This window comes from Labeo rohita, chromosome 15 (assembly GCF_022985175.1).
Source record: "Labeo rohita strain BAU-BD-2019 chromosome 15, IGBB_LRoh.1.0, whole genome shotgun sequence".
NCBI lineage: Eukaryota > Metazoa > Chordata > Actinopteri > Cypriniformes > Cyprinidae > Labeo > Labeo rohita.
The window spans coordinates 37,558,852-37,583,038 of record NC_066883.1 but is presented as its reverse complement, the minus strand read 5'-3'; the positions used below and the strand labels follow the sequence as shown (position 1 = coordinate 37,583,038).

Genomic DNA, 24,187 nt, shown 5'->3' with positions numbered 1-24,187 from the left:
TTCCTATGGACGTCCCAACGTAAGGTTCCGATCGATTGAATCGTGAACCTGCTCTGAAGGCCCGATCTGAATCAAATGATTTGCAATTGCGCTCCGAAGATCCGATCTAAATAAAATGATTCGCTATTCGCGCTCCGAAGTTCTGATCTAATTCAAATGATTCGCGATACACAAAGTTCCAATCATATGAATCACGAACCAAGTTCCTGATCTGAATCAATGATTCGCGCTCCGAAATTACGATCCGAATTAAATTATTCACGAACCCGCTCCGAAGTCCCGATCCGAATCAAATGATTTGCGACACGCGATTTGAAGTATATTTTGTAATAAATATTTGAGAAATTATTATTGTATGTGATTGTATTAGTCTATACAGAGTGAAAGTCAATGTAAAAAGAGCAAATGGGAGCAGCAGATGAACACAAACAGCAGAACAACAAAGTTAAAGAGGGCAAACTTTATTACTCAACTGAATTGTGCACTTCAGCTACATCATATGTTCACTTCTCAGATAATATCACTGGTGTGACCTATTTCATTACATACACATATATTTCATTGCTTAAATAAAATTGCCAGGGACATTAGTAGTTGCTGGAGAATGTTTGGTTACAACTTTATTCGGTGTTAGATAATTTGTATTATTAACATACATGGGACAATCTCATGCTAAAAAAGCATTTTAATAGACAAAAATATGTACATCTGTTTCCAGTGGAGGAGAAAGACTGTCATTTCTGCTTAAAGATCATTTTAACAGTAATGCAAAAGAAAAAAGATGCATTGCATTTGCCATTTCATGTTCTCTTTCTGTTTAGACTCCCAAAATATTATAATTTAAGGGTTTTCTTGACTGAAGGCTTGATTTATGCTCAAATTATGATTGATTGCTGAATATCAGTGCAGTAAAACGCTCATCAATACGCTCAGCATCAGTGTCATCATAGTGCAAAGGGGCGTGTCGGGGGCGGAGCCTCCCACGTCAGTGGATGTGAAAGGAATCTTTTCAGGTGGAGCAGTGGCAGCACAGTGTTCCTGATTGGTGCCGACGCAGGACGCGTATGCCATGGCGTGTGCGATGTAGTTCTGCTCGTAAACGCCCTGGAAGAGATGAGCCATGGGGCCGCGGGCAAACAGCGCCACGTCCTCGCCTCCGTGAGTCTCGGAATCCAGAGGGACGGCCGATTGCTGAACGTAGTCGTCAGCGGCTGAGAGAGAGAGGATGAGAATAAACGCCACATAATATCATAATATAAGCGATGAAATATGAGCTTCTTACTGGTGTCGACGTCACGGATGTCTGGACGCTTGTTGTCTGTGATTTTGTGTCCCGGTCCGTTTCCGTACATCAGAGTTGTGTAGGGTAAGAGGTCCGTGGCAAAGAGTGGAGACTTTCCTGAAAACAACAGAGATGAATATTATTAGAATAAAATCAGTATTGAGATATAAACTAGCTACAGTTGAGGTCAAAAGTTTACATCCCCCTTTCAGAATCTGCAAAATGATAAATATTTTACCAAAATAAGAAGGATCATACAAAATGCATGTTATTGTTTAGTTAGTACTGACCTGAATAGAATATTTGACATAAAAGATGTTTACATATAGTCCATAAGAAAAAATAATAGCTGAATTTATAAAAATGACCCCGTTCAGAAGTGTACATAATCAAAAGATTCACAAACCCGCTTCAAAGTCTCGATCTGAATTAAATGATTTGTGATACGTAAAGTTCCGATCAAATGATCTGATGCTTTGAAATTCCGATCTGAATCAAAAGATTCATGAACCTGCTCCGAAGTCTCAATCTGAATCAAATGATTCGTGATACGTGAAGTTCTGAACAAATGATTAGCACTTCAAAATTCCAATCTTAATCAAAAGATTCCCAACCTGCTCCGAAGTCTCAATCTGAATGAAATGATTTGTGATAAGTGGCGTTCAGATCAAATAATTCGTGAAGCCCACTGCCAAAGTTGCGACCTGAATCATTTGATTTGTGAACCCGGTCTGAAGTCCCGATCTGAATCAAATGATTCGCAGTTTGTGCTTTGAAATTCCGATCTTAATCAAAAGGTTCACAAACCCTCTCCGAAAGGCCCAATCTGAATCAAATGATCAGCGATATGCGAAGTTCCGATCAAATGATTTGTTATTCGCCCTTCGAAATTCCGATCTGAATCAAAAGATTTACGAACCTGCTCTGAAGTTCTGATCTGAATCAAATGATTCACAATATGCGAAATTTTTATCAAATGATTCATGAACCCACTCCGAAGTCCCGATCTGAATCAACTGATTCTTGAACCCGCTCCAGAGTTCCAATCTGAATCAAATGATTCATGATATGCGAAGTTCTGATAAAATGATTCGCGATTTGTACTTTGAAATTCCAATCTGAATCAAAAGATTCACAAATCTGCTCTGAAGTTTCAATCTGAATCAAATGATTTGTGATACGCAAAGTTCCAATCAAATGATTCATCAACATGCTCCAAAGTCCTGATCTGAATCAAATGATTTGCAATGCGTGGCGTTCCAATCAAATGATTCGTGAAACCCACTGCCAAAGTTCCGACCTGAATCAACTGATTCGTGAACCCCCTTCGAAGTTCTGATCTGAATCAAATGATTCACGATATGTGAAGTTCTGATCAACTGATTCGTGAACCTGCTCCGAAGTCACGATCTGAATCAACTGATTTGCGATATGCGAAGTTCTGATAAAATGATTTGTTATTCGCCCTTCGAAATTCCGATCTGAATCAAAAGATTTTCGAACCTGCTCTGAAGTCCCGAATCTGAATCAAATGATTTGGGATACGTGGCATTCCGATCAAATGATTTGTGAAACCCACTTCCAAAGTTCCGATCTGAATCAACTGATTCGTGAACCCACTCCGAAGTTCTGATCTGAATCAAATGATTCACAATATGCGAAGTTCTGATCAAATGATTCATGAACCCGCTCCGAAGTCCCGATCTGAATCAGCTGATTCGTGAACCCGCTCCAGAGTTCCGATCTGAATCAAATGATTCGTGATACGCAAAGTTCTGATAAAATGATTTGCGATTCATACTTTGAAATTCCAATCTGAATCAAAAGATTCACAAACCCGCTCTGAAGTTTCAATCTGAATCAACTGATTCGTGAACCCGCTCTGAAGTCCTGATTTGAATCAAATGATTCATGATATGCAAAGTTCTGATCAAATGATTTACTATTTATGCTATGAAATTCGCAATACGTGGTGTTCCAATCAAATGATTCGTGAAACCCACTGCCAAAGTTCCGACCTGAATCAACTGATTCGTGAACCCGCTTCGAAGTTGTGATCTGAATCAAATGATTCACAATATGTGAAGTTCTGATCAACTGATTTGTGAACCCGCTCCGAAGTCCCGATCTGAATCAACTGATTCGTGAACCCGCTCTGAAGTACCGATTTGAGTCAAATGATTCATGATATGCAAAGTTCTGGTCAAATGATTTACTATTTGTGCTTTGAAATTCCGATCTTAATCAAAAGGTTCAAAACCTGCTCCGAAGTCTCAATCTGAATCAATTCGCGAAGTTCCAATCAAATGATTCATGCTGTGAACGTGCTGTGAAGTCCCGATCTGAATCAAATGATTCACAAACTCACACTGAAGTGTTAGTAGTTAGTAGTTAAATTCAACTATTATCTTCTCTTGTGGACTATATGTAAATGTCTTTTATGTGAAACATCTTATTTTACTCTTATTATATAATAATACTCTTATTTTGGTAAAATAATGAACATTTTGCAGATTCTGAAAGGGGGATGTAAACTTTTGACCTCAACTGTATTGTAAGAAAAGTTAAAAACGCTGCTTCCATTTTTTATTTTGGAATATTTTCGTTACGAATACGCGAACAAAAACGTACCCAGAATGCTGTTCCCTCTGAACGGGTAGCCGTTGAAGGTGAAGGCGTGGGAGTGGTCAGCCGTGACGATCGTCAGAGTCTCCTCCTCATTGGTCAGCGCCAGTCCACGGGCGACAGCGTCGTCGAGGGCAACCGCCTCGTGCAGCGCCATGGACGCTCGACTGTCGTGATGTCCCTGATCGATACGACCACCTGTGAATGGATGCAAATTTGATCAAATCGGATCAAGAATGTGGGAGATTTCAATTTTAAAGAGTTGAATTCATCTGACAGTGATGCTGAACTACTGCACCTGTTTATTCATACATTCTGATTGATTTGTGAATGGATTTGCGGATGGACGGATCAGGAATTAATTGGTTTGTTTGTAAATTGATTACCTTCCACCAGCAGGAAGAATCCGTTGGGATTTTTCTTCAGGATCTGAATGGCTTTCTCTGTGGTTTCTGAGATGGAGGGATCCATGCTGGGGTCTCGCTCCACATCAAATCGAAGATCACCCGGTTCAAAGAGAGCTAGAGAGACAGCATTTACCAATTTTTATTTGGTAAAAAAAAAAAAAATCAAGACTGTGAAACTCAATGCAGCATGAAAACTATTAGTTTCTTTAGCTGAACCTGAGCCTAAAGTAAGGGTTATTTTAATTGCAAATAAATATTAAATACAATAAATATAATAAATACTGTAAATATTAAACAATTAAGTAAAATTGTCAAAAACATTTTAATTGCTAGGATTAGAGTTAGGAGGATTTTAACTGAAAGATAAAAATAAAAATAAATGTAGTAATATTATTCAGATAAAAAAATAAAAATACACCAAAATTAATAAAATAATAAATTATTAACTGTTAGGGTTAGAGTTAGGGTTATTTTAACTGAAATAAATAAAAATCAATGTAATATTAAAAATAAATTATTAAATACATTGTAATAGTTAGGATTGTAGTTAGGGTTTTATTTTAGTTAAAAATAAACATTAAATAAAAATAAATTACACATTTTTAATAAAATATAATTAAAAATATATATATAAATATTGTAATTATTGCAAATAAATAAAAATAAAATGATTTAAAACATTTGAATTATTGGGGTTGAAGTTGGGGTTATTTTAAAATAAATAAAAAAATAAATACAATACAAAAAAGAAATAAAAAAAAGCAAAATTGTTAAAATCATCTTAATTGCTTGGGTTCGAGTTAGGAAACTTTTAACTGAAAGATTAAATAAAATAGCAGTATGTAATCTAATAATATTATTCATATAAAAACTAAAAATACAACAAAATGATTAAAACATGTTCATTGTTGGGGTTGCCGTTAGAGTTATTTTTATGGAAATAAAAATGAAATTAAATAATTAAAATAAATGTAATACATATTATAAATATTAAAAATACAGTACATTATTTAAAAAAATATTTCAGTTGTTAGGGATGGAGTTAAGGTTATTTTAACTGAAAATAAAGATTAAATAAAATAAAAATAATGTAATAGATATTATAAATATTACTATATAAATAAAATAAAGTAATATTACCTGAAAAACAAAATATACCAAAATTAAAAATGTTGTCTTGGTAACTGGAAATAAAAAACGGAACTAAAATGAATATTAAAATAAATTAAACCTAAATATTAATATTTAAAATATAAAATAAATAACAAAATTACTAAATATTAGGCTAAAATCAAAATGAAAATATATAAAGGTTAATTTAAAATATTAATTAAAGCTGTAATATTACATGAATCATACAAATAACACTATGTGCATGTGCTCAAATCCTTTGAGATCTTTTGTTTTTAACTGAATAAATGTCTCTCACCCATCAGATAATCTGTTTTTGCAGGATCCACGGCATCAAATTCTGTCTTGTTCCACACGTATCTTGCAACCTACACATTTATGAGAAATATTGCGTGTAAACATGAAACAGCTAAAATCTGTTTTCTGCATTCTTTAAGATATCAGAATATTTGCTTTCTTAATTCATGATCCTGGTCTCGTGGTCTCATGGTGAATGCACATTATTCTAAAGAAAATGCATGTTTGTCTTCATGATTCTTGATCAAAACGCAGTCGTTTTCTCCACTTCTGAAACATTTTCGCCATTTAATCACATTCTGCCTTCTGTGTTTCTTTCTTGTTAAATGGAAAGGAAAAATTCACATTAATGCTTTTCTGGTTTTCCTTACCTTTCCCTCCTTCATGCTCAGCCACTCATCTATGAGGTTTCTGTTGTCTTTTCTCTGTCCCTGTGCGCTCAGATCGGTGGGATACTCCGGATCGGGAAACCCTTTAGGCGTCATGTACTTCCGTCCTCCTCCGATGATCACCTGCACACAAAGTCATCACAAGTTTTCATCAGGTAAACGAACACTGAGTGCAAATCATACACGCCCCGTTTACAGACAATCTGATTAGGATGAGTTTGTTTCTTCATCAGATTTGGAGAAATGTGTCATTCCATCACTGTCTCACCAATGGATGTGAATGGGTGCCGTCAGAATGAGAGTCAAAACAGCTGATAAAAACATCACAATAATCCACAAGTAATCCACACCACTCCAGTCCATCAGTTAACATCTTGAGAAGACAAAAGCTGCGCATTTGTAAGAAACAAATCCATCTTTAAGATGTTTTTAACTAAAATATGAGTCTATAATCCATAATGACACTTCCTCCAGTGAAACAGTCCATTTCCTGTTGTCTCTCACATCAAAAAACACAGTTTTTGTCTTTTTAAGATGTTAATTGATGGACTGGAGTGATGTAGGTCCTCTGCAGTGAATGGGTGCCGTCAGAATGAGAGTCCAAAAAGCTGATGAAAACATCACAATAATCCACAAGTAATCTTGAGAAGACAAAAGCTGAAACAAATCCATTATTAAGACGTTTTAACTCAAATACATTGAGTCTATAATCCATAATTACACTTCCTCCAGTGAAAAAGTGGTCTGGTCTGAATCAGGAGAGAAATCTGCACACATCAAGCACCGTTTACAAACCAAAACTTTAACACTTTTGTCTTCTCAAGATGTTAACTGATGGACTGGAGTGGTGTGGATTACTTGTGGATTATTGTGATGTTTTTCTCAGCTGTTTGGACACTCATTCTGACGGCACCCATTCACATCCATTGGTGAGCAAGTGATGGAATGACACATTTCTCCAAATCCAATGAAAAAACAAACTCATCTACACCTTGGATGGCCCAAGCATGAGCACTTTTTCAGTATATTATCAAATAATGTGAAATCTCTCTTTCTCACGTCTATGTCGGTGTTTCGGAGCAGCTGCGAGGCGATATCCACACAGCCGTCTGTGACGGCAGAAGACGGCAGGTCGGCATCGCTGTACCACGTCCGACTGACGCTGTGAGCGTATGAAGCAGCAGGCGTGGCGTGTTGAACACGTGTTGTCGTCACTATTCCCACAGATTTGCCTTAAGAGAGAGACACACACGTCAACTGTGTTCTGATTTATGCTATTAATACATATTATGCATGTTTAAAACCTGCTGGAAATGATCTTAAACCAGAAGAAAAAAAAACATTTTCATTACTTGAAATTAAATGTGACCCTGCACCACAAAACCAGTCATAAGTGTCTTTTTTTTTCAAATTAAGATCTATACATCATCTGAAATAAATGTGCTGAATAAATACGCTTTCCATTGATGTGTGGTTTGTTAGGACAGGACAATATTTGGAATCTGAGGGTGCAAAAAAATGAAGTTCTTAGCAATGCATATTACTAATCAAAAATTAAGTTTCGATATATTTACGGTAGGAAATTTATGGCAGGAACATGATCTTTACTTAATATCCTAATGATTTTTTGGCAAAAAAAAAAAAATTATGATTTTGACCCATGCAATATATTTTTGGCTATTGATACAAATATACCCGTGCTACTTATGACTGGTTTTGTGGTCCAGGGTCACATATAAACTTTATTTTTTTTTTTTATAAAATATAAAAATTAAATAAATTTATTATAAATAAGTAATAATCATAATAATAAATTATTTGTATAGCACTTTTCATACATAAAATGCAACTCAAAGCACTTCAAAAGCATAAAAAGTAAAACTAATAAATAAAAATAAAATGTAAACAGACAAAAAAAAAAAAAACAAAACACAAAATTACTCAAAATTTATCTAAACTAAAGTGAAAAAATAAAAATCATAAAATTAAAAAGCATTAAGATCATACAGTGACGAACATTGTCACATACTACAACAATATTAAAAAATACAGTATATGTGCGTAAAAAAAAATACATGCATAAGTAAATTTAGTTGTAAAATTAAGCATTGAAATGCTTGTTTTTAAATTTCCTAGAGCCCCAGAATATGCATGCTACTCATCTAATATGGACTGAAGAACTATTTACATTTTTACAACAATAAAAAATATAGCTGCAAGCAGCGATTACCAGGATTTAAGTGCTTAAGGCGTTTAAGCATATAAGGAAAAAGACAATACATATTATGTAGCTAAATCAATAATTAAAAAAACACTTCGAGGACATAAATCGAGGACATTTACCATAGAAAGACAGTGTTTCTGAGCCCTTTTTAACTGTTATAGCAGCAGCTGTGGTCTGATCTCCTTAATCTGTGACCATTCTAACAATTACAATAGGCTGTCAGCGCTATGCGCCTGAACCCCTAATAACAACAACAATAAATGTAATAATTAACATCACTCTTAATGTGCAAATATTAAAATTAAAAAAGGTTGTTTGCAGTGAAGAATCAGGCAAAACCACAGTGAGGCGTGTGTGTGTGAATTTTATGATTATTTAAGGGTCCTTGTTAATCATCAGGTCTTTTCATCAGGTCTTTGCTTGGTTGCAACAACAAAAACCCTCAAAAAGGGTCTAAAATTAGTCTAAAATAAATATAGTCTAAATGAAGTCTAAAAATGAAAAACGAATGATTGCTAAGTGATTCCTTTGTTGCAGCCGACTGCTAGTAATTATCTGATATGTAGATTATTAGTGCATTTTGTAATTCAGCGTCCATCAAGAAAACCAGCCAATGAAGAATGAAATTTATTTTTAAAATCTTGAATTATTCAGTGTGATCATGAATGAAATGAGAAAAGAGATAAATGAATTAATTTTGCACACTAGATTTAATGGATGATTGATGAGCTTCGTTTTCAGATGGAATAAAGGAGGATGAGATACTGAAATATGTCAAAAAAAAAAAAAAAAAACAGGGATTTATAACCTATCTGACTTCAAATATTTACTTGAACTCTCCTTGAGATTTTAAATCTTAAATTTTATAACACATTTGCATGGTTGTTTGATGTCAGTTAATGATCACATGACATGCAGGTAAACAAAGATTTCATATTTTTATTAAGTCGGATCATTTTTGCTTTAAAATTATTTTAATTTTGCATTTTCATGATGATGAATTAAGTTTTAGCTTTTGAGCTGATGTCAGTAAAATACACTTGAGGCATGCTTAGATAAGCTGTTGCATGCAGGAGGGCAAATATGGAAGTGTTTTTACGTGTGTAATCTGGGTTTGAGTGATGCTTTGTTTAATTTAAGAGTAAAATCCTCCGTTTGTGTACCTGCATCTTTAGCCCATTTGAGGATGGACGTGACCTCATTGCCTTTCTGCGTCCTACACACACCAGTGCGAGCGGCTGCGCTCACACCCAGAGTGTTCAGGTTGGTTTTGACTCCACACAGATACGCTGTAGCCGTCGCCGCGCTGTCAGGAATCTGAAAATTCACTGTATACACCTGCAAACACACATTTACTGTCACTGACAGTTTGACGCATGGGTTACTATCATTAACTAAAACGAAATCTATTTAAAATATTTTGTTAATTAAAATAAAATAAAAACATAATAAAATATAAATATCAGATTAAACAAAACTACATTAATACATTAAACAAAATACTCTCTTGGCAATTAAATGAAATAAGATGAAGCACTAACTGGAAATAAAAAAAAAAAAGATAAAAAAATACCAAAAACATATAAAATGTTACTATAAATAGTACATATAAGATTATATTTAGTATATAAATATATAAATAATAGTATAATAAATAATAATTTAACTACAACTAAAATTATTAAAAACATTTTTTGTTAATTGAGCTAAAGCTGAAATAAAATAAAACATATATATAAGATGAAAAACTTAAAAACTGAACAAAATTTTTAAATGTTGCCTTGCCAACTAACTAAAATTATTAACTGAAAAAAACAATGAATAAAAATGCCAAAAGCACATAAATAATACTAAAAATAAAATAATATATAGTATATGTAATAAACTATTTATAGTATACAAATAATACTAAAATAATCATTGAACTATAACTAAAACTAAAAAATTTTAATTATTTTTTTTAATTAATTTAACTAAAGCTGAAATAATTTAGAAATATTAGATGAAAAACGTACAAAATGAAAAACTAAACAAACTTGGAAGTTTGTAGCACTAAATTTAGAAAAACTGGAAAAAAATTAACAACAAAAAAACTAATATAAATGACAAAACAATTATTTAAATTTAAACTAAAAAAGTGACTTACATGTCACTTAATTCATGTGAACAAAATATTAATAAGAACTATAATAATATACATGCAATACTAAAATATTAATTTAACTGAAATAAAGATAAAATTAAATAAAATTTACATATTGGATGAAAAATGTAAACTAAACAAAACTTTAAAATCTTAAAAACAATCCTGAATGAAAAATAAATTAAAATGTAACATTAATATTAAAAATAAACACAAGCACATAACAAAGTTACTAAAAATTAAATCAAATTCAAATGAAAACTAAAAATATAAAAATAAAAGATAATTTAAAATATGAATAAAGACCACAACAGTATTTAATAATACTAAAATAATAAATAATTTTGTTACCTTAGCAAGACCCACATGCGGGAAGGTGTCCATATTCATGACGGTCTCCTCTCCAGAGCGGTTCTGTAACTGACCCTTCAGGATGCGGGCAGCCGTGATGGTGGTCACACCCATACCTGTCCAAAAAAATAAATAAATAAATAAATCATACTCCATCATCATAACCACAGGCTGCCTGCTGCATATCGCACACAGATGTCTGAAATGGCCTTATCTGATTGGCTGGTGCAAAGTTTGTGATTTGTGTGCTGACACTACAGATAAATCATTGTTTTTTCATGCACTGTTTATTAGTCTATTTTGCTTCTATATCATGTCTTCTTTTAGACTAATGGAAAGAACACACTTAAATGTTTATTTTAATATACTTCATCTGTTTTCATCTGTGGATTTCAATTACAATACATATGTTTAAAAAGATTTTTCTCCACTTCAGCAGCACTTACATACACCAAAACTTAGAGTTTTATACCTTTCTATATTCTGAATGTTTTTACTGAGGGATTTGTTTATATATCATTCACATGATTTTATTATGCACTTTATCTATTTGCGTCTACAGATTTCAATTACAGTACATATCTATAAAGAGTTTTTTCTCCACTTCAGCAGCACTTACATACACCAAAACTTAGAGTTTTATTCCTATTTATATTCTGAAGGTTTTTACTGAAGGGTTTGTTCATATATCATTCGATTTTATTGTTGCACTTTATCTATTTGCATTTACTGTATAGATTTCAGTTATGTATCTTTAAAAGACGTTTTCTCAAAATGAGATTGTTTCTCCACTTCAGCAGCACTTGCATACACCAAAACTTACAGTATTATTCCTATCTATATTCTGAAGGTTTTTACTAAGGGGTTTGTTCATATATACCCGACTTTACCCAATGCTCAGATTTATACTCTGAAAATGTGTGAAATTAGTGAAATTAAACTAGATGATGCCTCATTTACATAATTAAACATAATATTTCAGAAAACTTGTAATACAAAACAATTGTCTTTATGTACTTTGTACTGTATTACTGTTATGTACTTAATGTAGGTATAGTGATTTATTGATCTATTAGTTTAATTTTAATAAAATTTTACCCTGTTCACCTGTAGTGACTTGCCTTAATCTTAAGCACTTTACTGAAGGTTGTAAAACGTCCATCTTACCATCTCCCAGAAACAGCACAACGTTTTTGGCCACATTAGTGTTGAGATTCCTGCTCAGAGCCGAACGCAGTGTGTTTTGAGCAGAACTCCTCCAAAACTCTGGATTCTCCTCTTCAACTAAGAGAGGGTCAAAAAAACATTATACACATTAGTTTTGTGCAAGATTTCAGTATAACAACTGCCAAAATGTGTTTCCTGTGCTCCAATTTTAAACACTCAGTACTTCTCAGGTTTAACCTTGTTCTCATCAAGAATCTTTAGTTGATTTTTATTTTTTATGATAAAAAGAAGTTTGTTCATCATGGAAGCTTAATGCTATTTTAAGTGTATATGTTTATGCTTTTCTAAAAAATAATGAGAAATCACAACTGAATTGCGTATTGATTACTAAAACTACAGTGATTGCAAGATTGTTTTCAGCTATTGAAATTAATCTGAAATGTAATAAATTTACAAATATTTGATGAAAAACAATTTAAATATATAATTTAAAAATAAGAGCAAAACTAATAAAAATGATAAAAGTGCATAAAATTACAACTTAAACCAAAATTAAAATGAAAACTATAAAAATCTAAAAATTAAATAATAAATATTAATTAAAAACATTATGAAATACCATATAAATAAATCTAAAATACTAAAATACACATTTTTATATTTTACAGAATATAAAAAAAAAAAAAAAAGCTAACAAATTTAACACCACTTCTTTTTTCACATTTTTAGAGGTAAAATTGGTTGCAAACACCATTCAGGATGACTTTAAAAGGTTCTCCAGTAAAAATAAAAAATTAACGAATGGTTAGACAAAGAATATCACCTGTAAAGCTTCAGATATTGTATCATTAAATAATCTACAGTTTCAACTGAGAAAAACTGACACACATAGAAATTCATACATGCAGCACATCCCTTGCACATTCTGCAGTTTGTGAGATCTCTAATACCTCCACCATTTCTCCCAGACAGCAGTGAGAGATCAAATGGACAGAAATCTTCTGCTTCTCAGACATTTCTCCTGGGAAAGCGATGCCAGTGAATGAAAGAGAGCAGCTGTCTGAAGACAGAAGCGCAGGAACCCTTCAGAACAACTCGAAATGACTTTGATGTGGAGTAGATCCTCTTGAATGTGGACTGGAGTGGATTGAATTCATGACCCGTAGGCACTGATTAGAAAAAACAGCTCAAGACTCAAACCCACACATTTTTACAGATGAAAAGCGCTCATGTAGTCTCAGTGGAGACGGATATTCAACACATCTTCTCTATCGCTCTGAATAATACAGCAGATACAGTACAGCCAAAAACTATTACTACAAAAAAAAAAAACCTTTTCATAATATAATGGTGCTTTGGTGCATCTAAATGACCATTTACTCTTGTATTTTAAATGTACTTTGTTTTTACGCTACATATATACATGATCAAAAATATTGTAAAAAAAGTTAAATATTATTAGAATTTTAAAAATCTGTTAAAATCTGAATATCTGTTAAACTGTAATTTATTTCTGTGATCAAAGCTGAATTTTCAGCATCATTACTCCAGTCTTCAGTGTCACATGATCCGTCAGAAATCATTCTGATTTGCTGCTCCACAAACATTTATGATTATTAGCAATGCTGAAAACTGCTGTGCTGCACAATATTTGTGTGGAAGCTGTCATACATTTTAGTTCTAAGGATTTACAGATGAATAGAAAGTTCAAAAGAACAGCATTTATTTGAAATAGAAATCTTCTGGCACATTTTAAATGTATACACTCTCACTTCTAATCAAGCTAATGCAGCCTTGATGAATAAGTGTCAGTTTATTTAAGAAAAGATATACATTTTTAGTTCAAAGAACAAGTGAAGAGGTGACAAACACTAATGACAGATTTCTCACCTGATCCAGAGCTCATGGACAGCAAAGGCAGCAGATAACAGAGGACGGACACACAGACACCAAACATGATGAGACCACAGCTGGACACTCAGAAAACATGTAAGAAAGTGTATAAATCATAAATCAGCTCAGGCAAAACTCTGACCCTCAGGTGATGCAAACACCGTCTCCACCAATCAGCACGCAGATCAGAGACAATCCCAGAGTTCATGGCCATGTGTGCATAAATGATCACTGATAAACACTAATGAGAGACTGTAAAAGTAATTGACACTATGCAATAAATGAATTTCTTCCTCAGTGTCTTTGGCTTGCTTTCCAGTACAAATATCAAAACCAAAACACATCTACTTGAGAAGTAAAATAAAATTGTTTTCTGAAGCTTCTCCTTAAAACTATGAGACTCTGAAAACTAAACAATTCAAAGGGAAAACAAGATAATGCAAATATTTGTTCTCGTTTTAAGCAAAAACTCGCTTCATTTTAGGTCATTTACCAGAAAACGAGTCTTAATTAAAGGATTGTTAAAGAATCATTAGATATCTGTGCTAAAAATGTCAAAAACAGTACATAAAAATGTCATTTTTGCAGTGCAGTGATCCTTCACCGCAATTGTTCAGGGTTTGATGATTATTATAAATGGCTGATATGAAGATATTTATGGGTATTTATGAATGAAGAGCCATAAAAGGAGGATAAAACCAACAGATTAACATCAGACAGATAAGAGATTCGCTTATATAACACAGATAACACACATTTATCAAATCAATGACCATATTTCACACACTGCTTAAAGAACAAAGTATACAAAACTTGTGCACACTTGTGCATAATACACAACACAGTCTTGTCTAAAAGCAAAATCTACTGTGCCATTTCCTCACTTAAAGAAACACTCTAGTACCTTTTGAAAGAGTTTACAAGATCTTCTTAAACGCACACACACACAAATAAACTCTTATTTGTTGTAAATCTGTGATTTATCAACAGAGAATTGATTTCCTGAAAAGAAACGTTGTTGACGATCATTTGAGGCAGGAGCGCCACCTTGTGGCCAAGAGCGAAATTCTTATTTGGCAACGCCAGGGCTCTCAAGTTTTGGAAAAAGTTTGGAGTGAGATTATTATCAGGGGAGGAGCCTATTTGCAGCAGCGGCCCCTCGGCCCCACGCAGTTCTCTCAAGTTTTTGCTAGAAGAATTTTATCTATTGTTCAAAATTAACCAGCACAAAATAGAACTTATAACAACTGATAAATCTGATAAAAGTCAAATTCATACAAATAAAATAAAATGTTTTAAATATTTCAAAAATGCAAATGTATTAAAAAATAAAAAGAAAGTTAGCCCCAAACAAGCCAACTTAACTGCAGTGCTCAATGTACATACTGTACACATACAATAGGATTGCAGAACTTGCCCTGAGCATGTGGCCTATGTCAAGCTGTGTGTGTGTGTGTGTGAGAGAGAGAGTAGGCCTATACATTTACAAACTTACGAATAACATTTTGTATTGCAAGTGTTTTTTGCACATTTTGATGCCTTGATGACAGTGGTAGGGGCTCAAACTTAACTACACTAACTAGTAATGGAATTATGTAATTTAATAACAAAATAAAATCTGTTACAGTTAGTGAGAAACAATGTACAGTTAAATGTACAGTTACTTAAGAAAATGTTAAATGATTCACACACATACAGATTTGATTTCCCAAATTGCATTGACTGGTCTAGACTCTAAAATATGAGACACCAAGTTTAGGACACAGAACAGGAGTAATCAAATGTAATCAGTTACATTACTTTTAAAACACTTAAAATAATTATGGTACTTATTACATTTTAAATAGAGTAACTTCTGTAACCTATTACATTTCCAAAATAACCCTCCCAACAATGCTGATACGTTTGAATTTTTGAAATATATAAAACAATTTATTTTATAAATTTGTCTTTTATCAGATTTACCCAGGGTGCGATTTGTGAAAAAAGCAGAGGGGAAAAGCCTTAAAACCTTTTTCTCTCTACATGAGACTGAACCAACTCCAATAAAGCTATAGCTTAACTAAGTAACCTAATGTTAGTGTAATCTGTTAACAACGCATATTATATACCCGTCTTTTTAGGCAAGTACCAGATAATGAGTGTCATGTCATGAAATGTTTTTAATACGATGGAAACTATCTAACATGATCACAATTTAATAAAAAACATTGTAAGTTAGCCCTATTAATTGTAATGATTTCATTTCAAACAACGAATAAATTATATAGAGAAAGCGAACAAAGAACACAGTATCAACGGAGCTTTTTGAAACTCCGAATCAGTGAAACACTGCGTCGCAAAATGATTTCGAAGCGCTCCAGTCGGATCGCGATATCGCGAATCATCTGATATGAAACGGGACTTCAGAGCGCCTATCACGAATCATTTGATTTAGATCGGAACTTAGGAGCGGGTTCACGGGATGTTTTTATCACCACAGGGGATAAAAACGATTCAGCAGAGGCAGGGATGCATAGACCAGAGTGGGAGAAATAGCGCGGGAAAAGTTATCCTTTTCTCGGCGTGAGAAATACAAGGTGTGGCGTGAGAGCGTGTGAACTGGTTGAAATGCGTGTGTCTCACGGTGAATGCGTGAGACTTGAGAGCCCTGCAACGCATATCTAAACTGTTTCCTGTGATTTAAAAAAGCCAATAAGGGCAGTAATTGTAAATCGATTTGCTCTACAAACTCGCTGAATCAAAATTATTATGATAATGAATGCAAATAATAACCTAAATACCAACAATGATCAATTTCAAGCAGAACAACACGCCGTTTTTGTAGCGGTACAGTAATTAAAAGCGGAGACCGGAAGTCTCGCACATTCAGCTCATTATTAGCGGCGCCGCTCTTACTGTACGATAAAAGTAAGGTGGATAAAATAATAACGGATGAGTTTAATCCAGTAAAATCACTCTGTGATGGAACACAGCCTGTAGTCAAACGCAGATCTGTTTTCTAAACTCATTAAGTTTGTGATAAATGTGACCCCGACCACAAAACCAGTCATAAGAGTCAATTTTTTTAAATTGAGATTTATACATCACCTGAAAGCCGAATAAATATCTTTCCACTGATGTATGGTTTGTTATGATAGGACAATATTTGGCCAAGATACAACTATTTGAAAATTTGTCATCTGAGGATGCATGAGGAAAATCACCTTTAAAGTTGTCCAAATGTAATTCTTAGCATGCATATTACTGACAAAGTTGTAATACATTTATGGTGTGAAATTCACAAAATATATTTATGGAACATAATCTTCACTTAATATCCTAATGATTTTTGGCCTAAAAGAAAAATCGAACATTTAGACCCATATAATTTAAAACTGTTTTCTGAACATTAAATTGAGATTTTTGCTTAAAACATGAGAAAACATCTACTACTGGGTTTAGAAAATTAAACTTAGTTCAAAGGGAAAATAAAGACTGACAGATTTTTTGTTCTTGTTTTAAAGAAAAATTAACTTATTTTTGGGTCATTTACACTTTTAAACACTTATTTCAATATATTTTTCAAGTTGTAATAATGATTTGTTTTTCGTAAGATTCACTTTATTTGGGGTCATTTACCAGAAAACAAGACTTAATATCATAAATCATTTTCCCTCTCAAGTAAATGTATCTGATTAAAGAATGTGTAGATATTTGTACAAAAAAAAAACCAAGACAAATATAATGAGCAAAAATGTAATTACATTTACAACTATTTGAAAATCTGAAATCTGAGAGTGGAAAAAAATAAATATAATAATAATAATAATTTAAAAAAAAATTAAAATATTGAGAAAATCATCTTTAAAGTCGGCCAAATTATATTATTAATCTAAAATTAAGTTGTGATATATTTACTGTAGGTAATTTACAAAATATCTTCATAGAACATGATCTTAATATCCTAATGATTTTTGGCATTAAAGAAAAATAGATAATTTTGACCCATACAACGTATTTTTGGCTATTGCTACAAATATACCCATCATACTTAAGAAGGTTTTGTGGTCCAGGGTCACAAATAAGCCTTAAGAAATTAAATGAAATCTCAGCATAAAAGCAGAAAAGTAACAATGCATTTTTGTCATTTTTTCATTGCAGTGTTCATTATTATCTTTACCAGTTTCAAATGTGAAAAGAGACATTAATTTCTCTCAATTAAATACTTAAAGCAAAAAAAAAAAAAAAAAAAAAAACAATAACTAGAGGAGGATAATTATACAAACCGGGTGGTTAAACTGCTAAAAGAAAAAGAAAGAAAGAAAGAAAGAAAGAAAAAAAAAATAATTAAAGAAAAAAAAATAAATACAGAAAAAAAAGCCACATTTTTTATCATTGAAAAACAAAAAAAACAAAACATGTATTTACAGGTCATTTCTATATACATATTTAATTTTTTAAAGTTTAATAATGATTTGTTTTGTAAGCAAAGATTCACTTAATTTTGGGTCATTTACCAGAAAACAAGACTTAATAATTTTCCTTCTCAAGTAAATGTATTTGATTATAGAATGTTTAGATATTTGTACTAAAAAAAAAAACAAGACAAATAATGAGCTAAAAATTTAATTTTTGCTGAAGAGATACAACTAATTGAAAATCTGGAATCTGAGGGTGGAGAAAAAAATAATAATAAAAAAAAATAAAATCTAAAAATTGAGAAAAAGTTGTCAAATGAAGTTCTTAGCAATGCACATTTCTAATTAAAAATTAAGTTTTGATATATTTTACGGTAGGAAACTTACAAAATATCTTCATGAAACATGATCTTTACTTAATATCCTAATGATTTCTGGCATAAAAGAAAAAATAATTTTGACCTTTTAATTATTATAATAATGACCTTATAATAATTTTGAATTTTGGCCCATTTTTGGCTATTGCTACAAATATATAATGTGTTACTTAAGTCTTAGGAAATGGAACAAAATCTAAGCATGAAAACAGAAGGAACAACACATTTTTATTATTTTTTCATTGCAATGTTCTTTATTATCTTTCCAGTTTCAAATGTGAAAAGAGGCATTAATTTCTCTCAATTAAATACTTAAAAAAAAAAAAAAAAAAAAAAAAAAAAAAGAAATATTTACATAATTTCATTAAACTATAATCAATGACTAGAGGAGGATAATTATACAAGCCGGGTGGTTAAACTGCAAAAAAAAAAAAAAAAAAAAAAAAATACAGAAAAAAAGCAAAAAAATTAATACATGGCATTAAAGTTAGCATTTTTATTATTGAAAAACAAACAAAAAAAAAAACATGTATTTACAGGTCGCTCTCCAAGGAGCTGAAAGGCATGTAGTATTCGTACTCTCTCCAGCTTTTTTATTTTTATTTTTTTTTTAAACACTTATTTCTCTATATATTTTTCAAGTCGTAATAATGATTTGTGTCACAAAGTCCACAAGAGGTGCAAAAGAGCACGTCCACAAGCGCTCCTCGCCACCCTCGAGTCTCCTCGTTTCCAAACGTTTATTTTCTCCATGAAGTGTGACGTGAACCGTAACATCAGCTCGGGCCGGCAGAAGCGTCTCGGCGGCGGCGGCAGCAGCAGCAGCAAAAAGGTCAAAGTTGAACGTCTTAAGCAAGTCTCGTCGCACCCGGAGCTGCGAGCGACGCCCAAAACCAGGTCCGACAGGGGCGATTTGCTTTCTTATGCGTTTTCGGTCATAAAAAACGTAGAAAAAAAGAGCTCAGAACACTCCACTAGAACTAAAGGAAATCCCAAATTGAAAACGACAACAAATCAATCCGATCCTCCTCGTTACAGCAACACGCACACGATCAGCCGCTCCGCGCAAATCCACATCAGCGCCCGCGAATATATATGTATATGTATTTATATATATATAAAGGGTTTCGGAACGAAAAAATAGAACTCTGAGCAGCGTTGTGTCACTGGGAAGTGACATCATAAACACACAAGTGATGATGTCATCGACGTCCGTCTCGTCGGCGGCGGGAGCAGGAAACGGTAAGTAGCAATGCTAACGGCTAAAATTCCATAAACTGAGCAGATAAGGCTTGTCATCCTCTAATACTTTATTTCGTTTCAGTTCAACGGCTTTTTTTTTTGTTTTTCTTTTTTTTTTGCGCAAACGGAAAGACAAAACAAAAAATTAAAAATGTGTCGAAAATCTCCCACATGTTTCATTCTCTCTTTTTTTTTTCTTTCTCCATCAATCATCTCTAGTGGGTGTGGCTTAGGCTCTAGCTGTTGTCCGATTCGTCCTCGGCCTCGCGCAGCCAGGTGAAGAAGGCGGTGACGGATTTGAGGGCGACGCCCTTGCCTTGCTGCTCGGCGGGGTCTTTGCTGGTCTCCCACCTGTAAAAGCCTTCCTCTTTGATGACGTCCTCGTCGTATAAGACGTCGAAGAACATGCGCAGCAGATCTAAGGAGGGAAACGGACGACGTTAGTGACGAACGAGGGGAACGCAAGCGTAGTATGTGGTTGCGGGTTTTGCACACAAACACTCACTTGGCGGCTGCTCCATCTGAACCATCAGACTCTGTAAGGCGTAGAGCGCCTGCAGCTCCTTCTGCTCGTCTTTAATGTAGCGCTGCAGCAGCTTGGCCCTCTGGGTAATTTCTTTAGTGTCTACTTTATATGGATTATCACCTTGATGGGATGAAAACAACATTTAAGTCAACGTGACGTTTATTTTATGAGGAATAACACAATCATTTTGTCAGTCAAATCTGTTTTGACCTGAAATATTTACTTGACGCCCGTCTGAAATTGTAATTCAATATTTTGATCATTTTAACACATTTACATCAGTGGTCGCTTGACATGCAAATAAATTATTTTTTATTTTTACTGTTTTTTTTTTAAAGTTTATTTTAATTTTAACAATTTTATTATTAATTACACATAGTTATTACATTCATTTTACCTTTTTAACAACTTACAAACCCCCTGCAGTTCACCCAAGAACCCAAGAAGTTCACTTGTTTTAATTTACAACTATTAATTATATTTTTATATATTAATTATAATTATTACTTTAACTTTTCAACAACTTACACACCCCATGTATTTCCATCAAGTTAGTTAAAATTTTTTTAATTACAATTAATTATTTCTAATATTTTTATACATTATTACTTTAATTTAATAATTACTTTTATTTAAATTTACAATTAAATTATTAATTCTAATATTTTTATATATGAATTATTACATTAATTAACTTTAACAAATTACAACCCCCTGCAGTTTCATTAAGAACCTGTTATTTAAAAAATATTTTAATTTACAATTAATTAATTCTAATATTCTTATATATTAATTATAAATATTTATAACATTAATTGACTTTAACAACTTACAATCCACTGCAATTTCATTAAGAACCTCAGTTATTTAAAAAATATTTTAATTTACAATTAATTAATTCTAATATTCTTATATATTAATTTTAAATATTTATAACATTAATTGACTTTAACAACTTACAAACCACTGCAATTTCATTAAGAACCTCAGTTATTTTAAAAATATTTATTTATATTTACAATATATTATTAATTCTAATATTTTTATATATTAAATAATTAATTAATTACATTAATTAACTTTAACTTACAAACCCCCTGCAGTTTCATTAAGAACCTCAGCTATTTAAAAAAATATTTACTTTAATTTGCAAGTAATTATTAATTCTAATATTTTATATTAATTAATAATAATTATTTCCTTAACATTAACAACTTACAACCCCCCTGCAGTTTCATTAAAACCCCAGTTATTTAAAAAAAATATTTTAAATTACAATTAATTATTAATTAATTATTAAATAATTATTACTTTAATTGACTTTAACAACCTACAAACCACTGCAGTTTCATTAAGAAGCTCAGTTATTTTAAAAATATTTATTTAAATTTACAATTAATTATTAATTCAAATATTTTTATATATTAATTATTACATTAATTAACTTTAACAACTTACAAACCCCCTGCAGTTTCATTAAAAAACCCCAGCTATTTTAAAAAAGATTTACTTTAATTTACAAGTAATTATTAATTCTAATATTTTATATATTAATTATTAATAATTAATAATTATTACCTTAATATTAACAACTTACAAACCCCCTGCAGTTTCATTAAAAAACAGTTATTACAAATATTATTAATTCTAATATTTGTATATAATAATTATGATTATTATTTTCTTTTCAACAACTTACAACCCCCCTACAGTTCATTTAATTTAAAATAAACAATTATAATATTCACCTACATTGTAAATAAATAAATAACATTAAGTTGTTTCTATTGTTATATTCAGTTTTTGTTTTTTAGGTAGAGTTTTAGTAATTTTGTTGTGATTTTATTACAATGTCTTTTGTTTCAGTGTCTGTATAGTTTTTTTTTTTTGTTTAAATCAACTGCTATTTTAGTTTTAGTTAGAATTGTTGCCTTTGCAACTAACTGAAAAGTTTGTAATATTTTATGCGTTAACACATAATCAAATCCTAACGTATAAAACCGAGCTCCGCCTCCGCCACCTTATTTCCCACCGCTCACATGATGCAAGTTAAACCTGTTTTGAGTGTCATTTTAACAAGACGTGACTCACAGATGATGGCAGACTGACAGACGGCGGTCATCAGCGCTCGGACAAACGCGTTTGACGAGGTTTGCTGCTCGTCCAGATTGGCCTGCAGAGAGAGAGAGAGAGGGGTCAAAGGTCACTGAGGTGAAAAACACAGCTACAAAAGCACAAACCACAACATTTCTGAGATTCTCATCGAATGCAAACATTTGCGAGTGAACGCAAAAGCATTTAAATAAACGTTCCTCTCCAACACCAAACCTTTTGCATGTCTCTGAGAAACTGTGTTTGAGCATTAAATTATTGCAATGGCATGCAACAATTTCATAAGTGAACACAAAGTTCTTCAGGGGAATGCAAATGTTTGTGAGTGAATGCAAAAGCAAAATTAAATGCAAAATTATGCAAATATGTCTTTTTAATGCTTTTTTGCGTTTCCCTGAGAAACCTTTCTCACGCAAAAGTTTCTGTAAGGAAAGTGAAAGTTTTGCAAACAAATGCAAAAGCATTGAAAAACACACGCACGCACCTCCACCCAGTCGAAGATCCTCTGGTTGTCGGCTTTCTCCTGCAGGAGTCGCTCCAGCCGTCTAGACATGTCTTCCGGACTCAGAGTCGCTTTACTGCTCTTCCTCACACACTCCTCACCCAGAGTGAACTCCACTCCCTACACACACACATATATATAGTTTAACACTGGCGTTGATCAATCTGCTGCTGTTACCACTGAATTGATTACCAACCTTTTCAGTGACAAACTTATTGACGTCCTCGTCTTCAGGCAGGAAGTCCTTCCAGCTCAGCGACGCGTCTCTCCACATTCCTCCCACCTTCTTATGACTCTGAGACAGGAAACAGTTCAGAACGGACACTTTCAGAACTTCATTCTAAACTATGTGGTCTCTCAACCACGCTTCACTCTTTTGTACCCACGATGAAAACAAAAAAAAAGAACAATTGCGACATGTGATTTCAATTTAAAATACAAAATAAAAAAACGCGTTGTTTGTTTGTTAGAGTTGTCAAAACTTGTAATTACAAATCAATGACAAAAAAAAAATACCTAATGAAAGTCAAAATAAGAAATATTAATAATGTGATATTTCACTTTAAAATAAATAAAAAAAGTTTAAAAATAAAAAAATTAAACTAAAATGTATATGATAATAATAATAGTAGTAGTATTACTACTCTTACTGCTGCTTTTATTATGCTTACTTCTACATAATTAAATGATTAAATACAATAAAATATCACTTTAAAATAAAAACTAAGTAAAAAATTAAATATATAATTTATATTATTATTATTATTGTTAATATACTCTTATTATTGTTTTATCATGATTATCTTTACACAATAAAATGATTAAACAAAAAATATGAATAATGTAATATTTCACTTAAAAAAAAAAGTTAAATACATAAACTAAAATGCATAATAATATTATTACTACTCTTATTGTTGATTTATTATGATTATTTTGACAATTTTTTGATAAAAAAATAAGAAATATTAATAATGTAATATTTCACTTCAAAGGTTAAAGGGTTAAAAAATAAAATTAAACTAAAATGTATATAATAATAATAATACTCTTATTATTGCATTTATTATTATTATTTTGACATCATAAAATGACTAAAAATCAAAACAGAAATGTAAT

At 32.1% G+C, this 24,187-nt stretch overlaps 2 protein-coding genes across 9 annotated transcripts in view; both read right to left on the bottom strand.

Moving 5' to 3' along the window:
• Nucleotides 1-459: 459 nt before the first annotated feature.
• Nucleotides 460-14,018, bottom strand: alp3 (alkaline phosphatase 3). Its single transcript, XM_051129724.1, has 11 exons — nucleotides 13,907-14,018; nucleotides 12,017-12,133; nucleotides 10,850-10,965; nucleotides 9,519-9,693; nucleotides 7,191-7,363; nucleotides 6,114-6,254; nucleotides 5,744-5,813; nucleotides 4,294-4,428; nucleotides 3,914-4,105; nucleotides 1,283-1,399; nucleotides 460-1,211 (listed from the first exon to the last, which is right to left on the bottom strand). The coding sequence occupies exons 1-11, from the start codon at nucleotides 13,971-13,973 to the stop codon at nucleotides 901-903; spliced, it is 1,614 nt and encodes a 537-aa protein (XP_050985681.1). The 5' UTR covers nucleotides 13,974-14,018; the 3' UTR covers nucleotides 460-900.
• A 5,144-nt stretch (nucleotides 14,019-19,162) lies between these two features.
• The window catches only part of LOC127177437 (eukaryotic translation initiation factor 4 gamma 1), a 60,847-nt gene continuing 55,822 nt past the window's right edge, over nucleotides 19,163-24,187 (bottom strand). For all 8 annotated transcript variants that reach the window (XM_051129714.1, XM_051129716.1, XM_051129717.1 and 5 more), the window contains 5 exons: nucleotides 23,265-23,363; nucleotides 23,051-23,188; nucleotides 22,546-22,627; nucleotides 20,434-20,574; nucleotides 19,163-20,346 (listed from right to left, as the gene is read on the bottom strand). In XM_051129714.1, the coding sequence (XP_050985671.1) occupies nucleotides 20,165-20,346; nucleotides 20,434-20,574; nucleotides 22,546-22,627; nucleotides 23,051-23,188; nucleotides 23,265-23,363 (642 nt within the window). In that variant the 3' untranslated portion in view covers nucleotides 19,163-20,164. The remainder of the gene's footprint in view (nucleotides 20,347-20,433; nucleotides 20,575-22,545; nucleotides 22,628-23,050; nucleotides 23,189-23,264; nucleotides 23,364-24,187) is intronic.

Bases quoted from the DNA above. Each gene is read 5' to 3' on its own strand.
- alp3 (XM_051129724.1), bottom strand. From the start codon at position 13,973: ATGTTTGGTGTCTGTGTGTCCGTCCTCTGTTATCTGCTGCCTTTGCTG. The intron at 6,255-7,190 runs GTGAGAAAGAGA...CTTTGTGTGCAG, and splicing joins TCCGAAACACCGACATAGAC to GTGATCATCGGAGGAGGACG. The intron at 5,814-6,113 runs GTAAGGAAAACC...ATAAATGTGTAG, and splicing joins TGAGCATGAAGGAGGGAAAG to GTTGCAAGATACGTGTGGAA.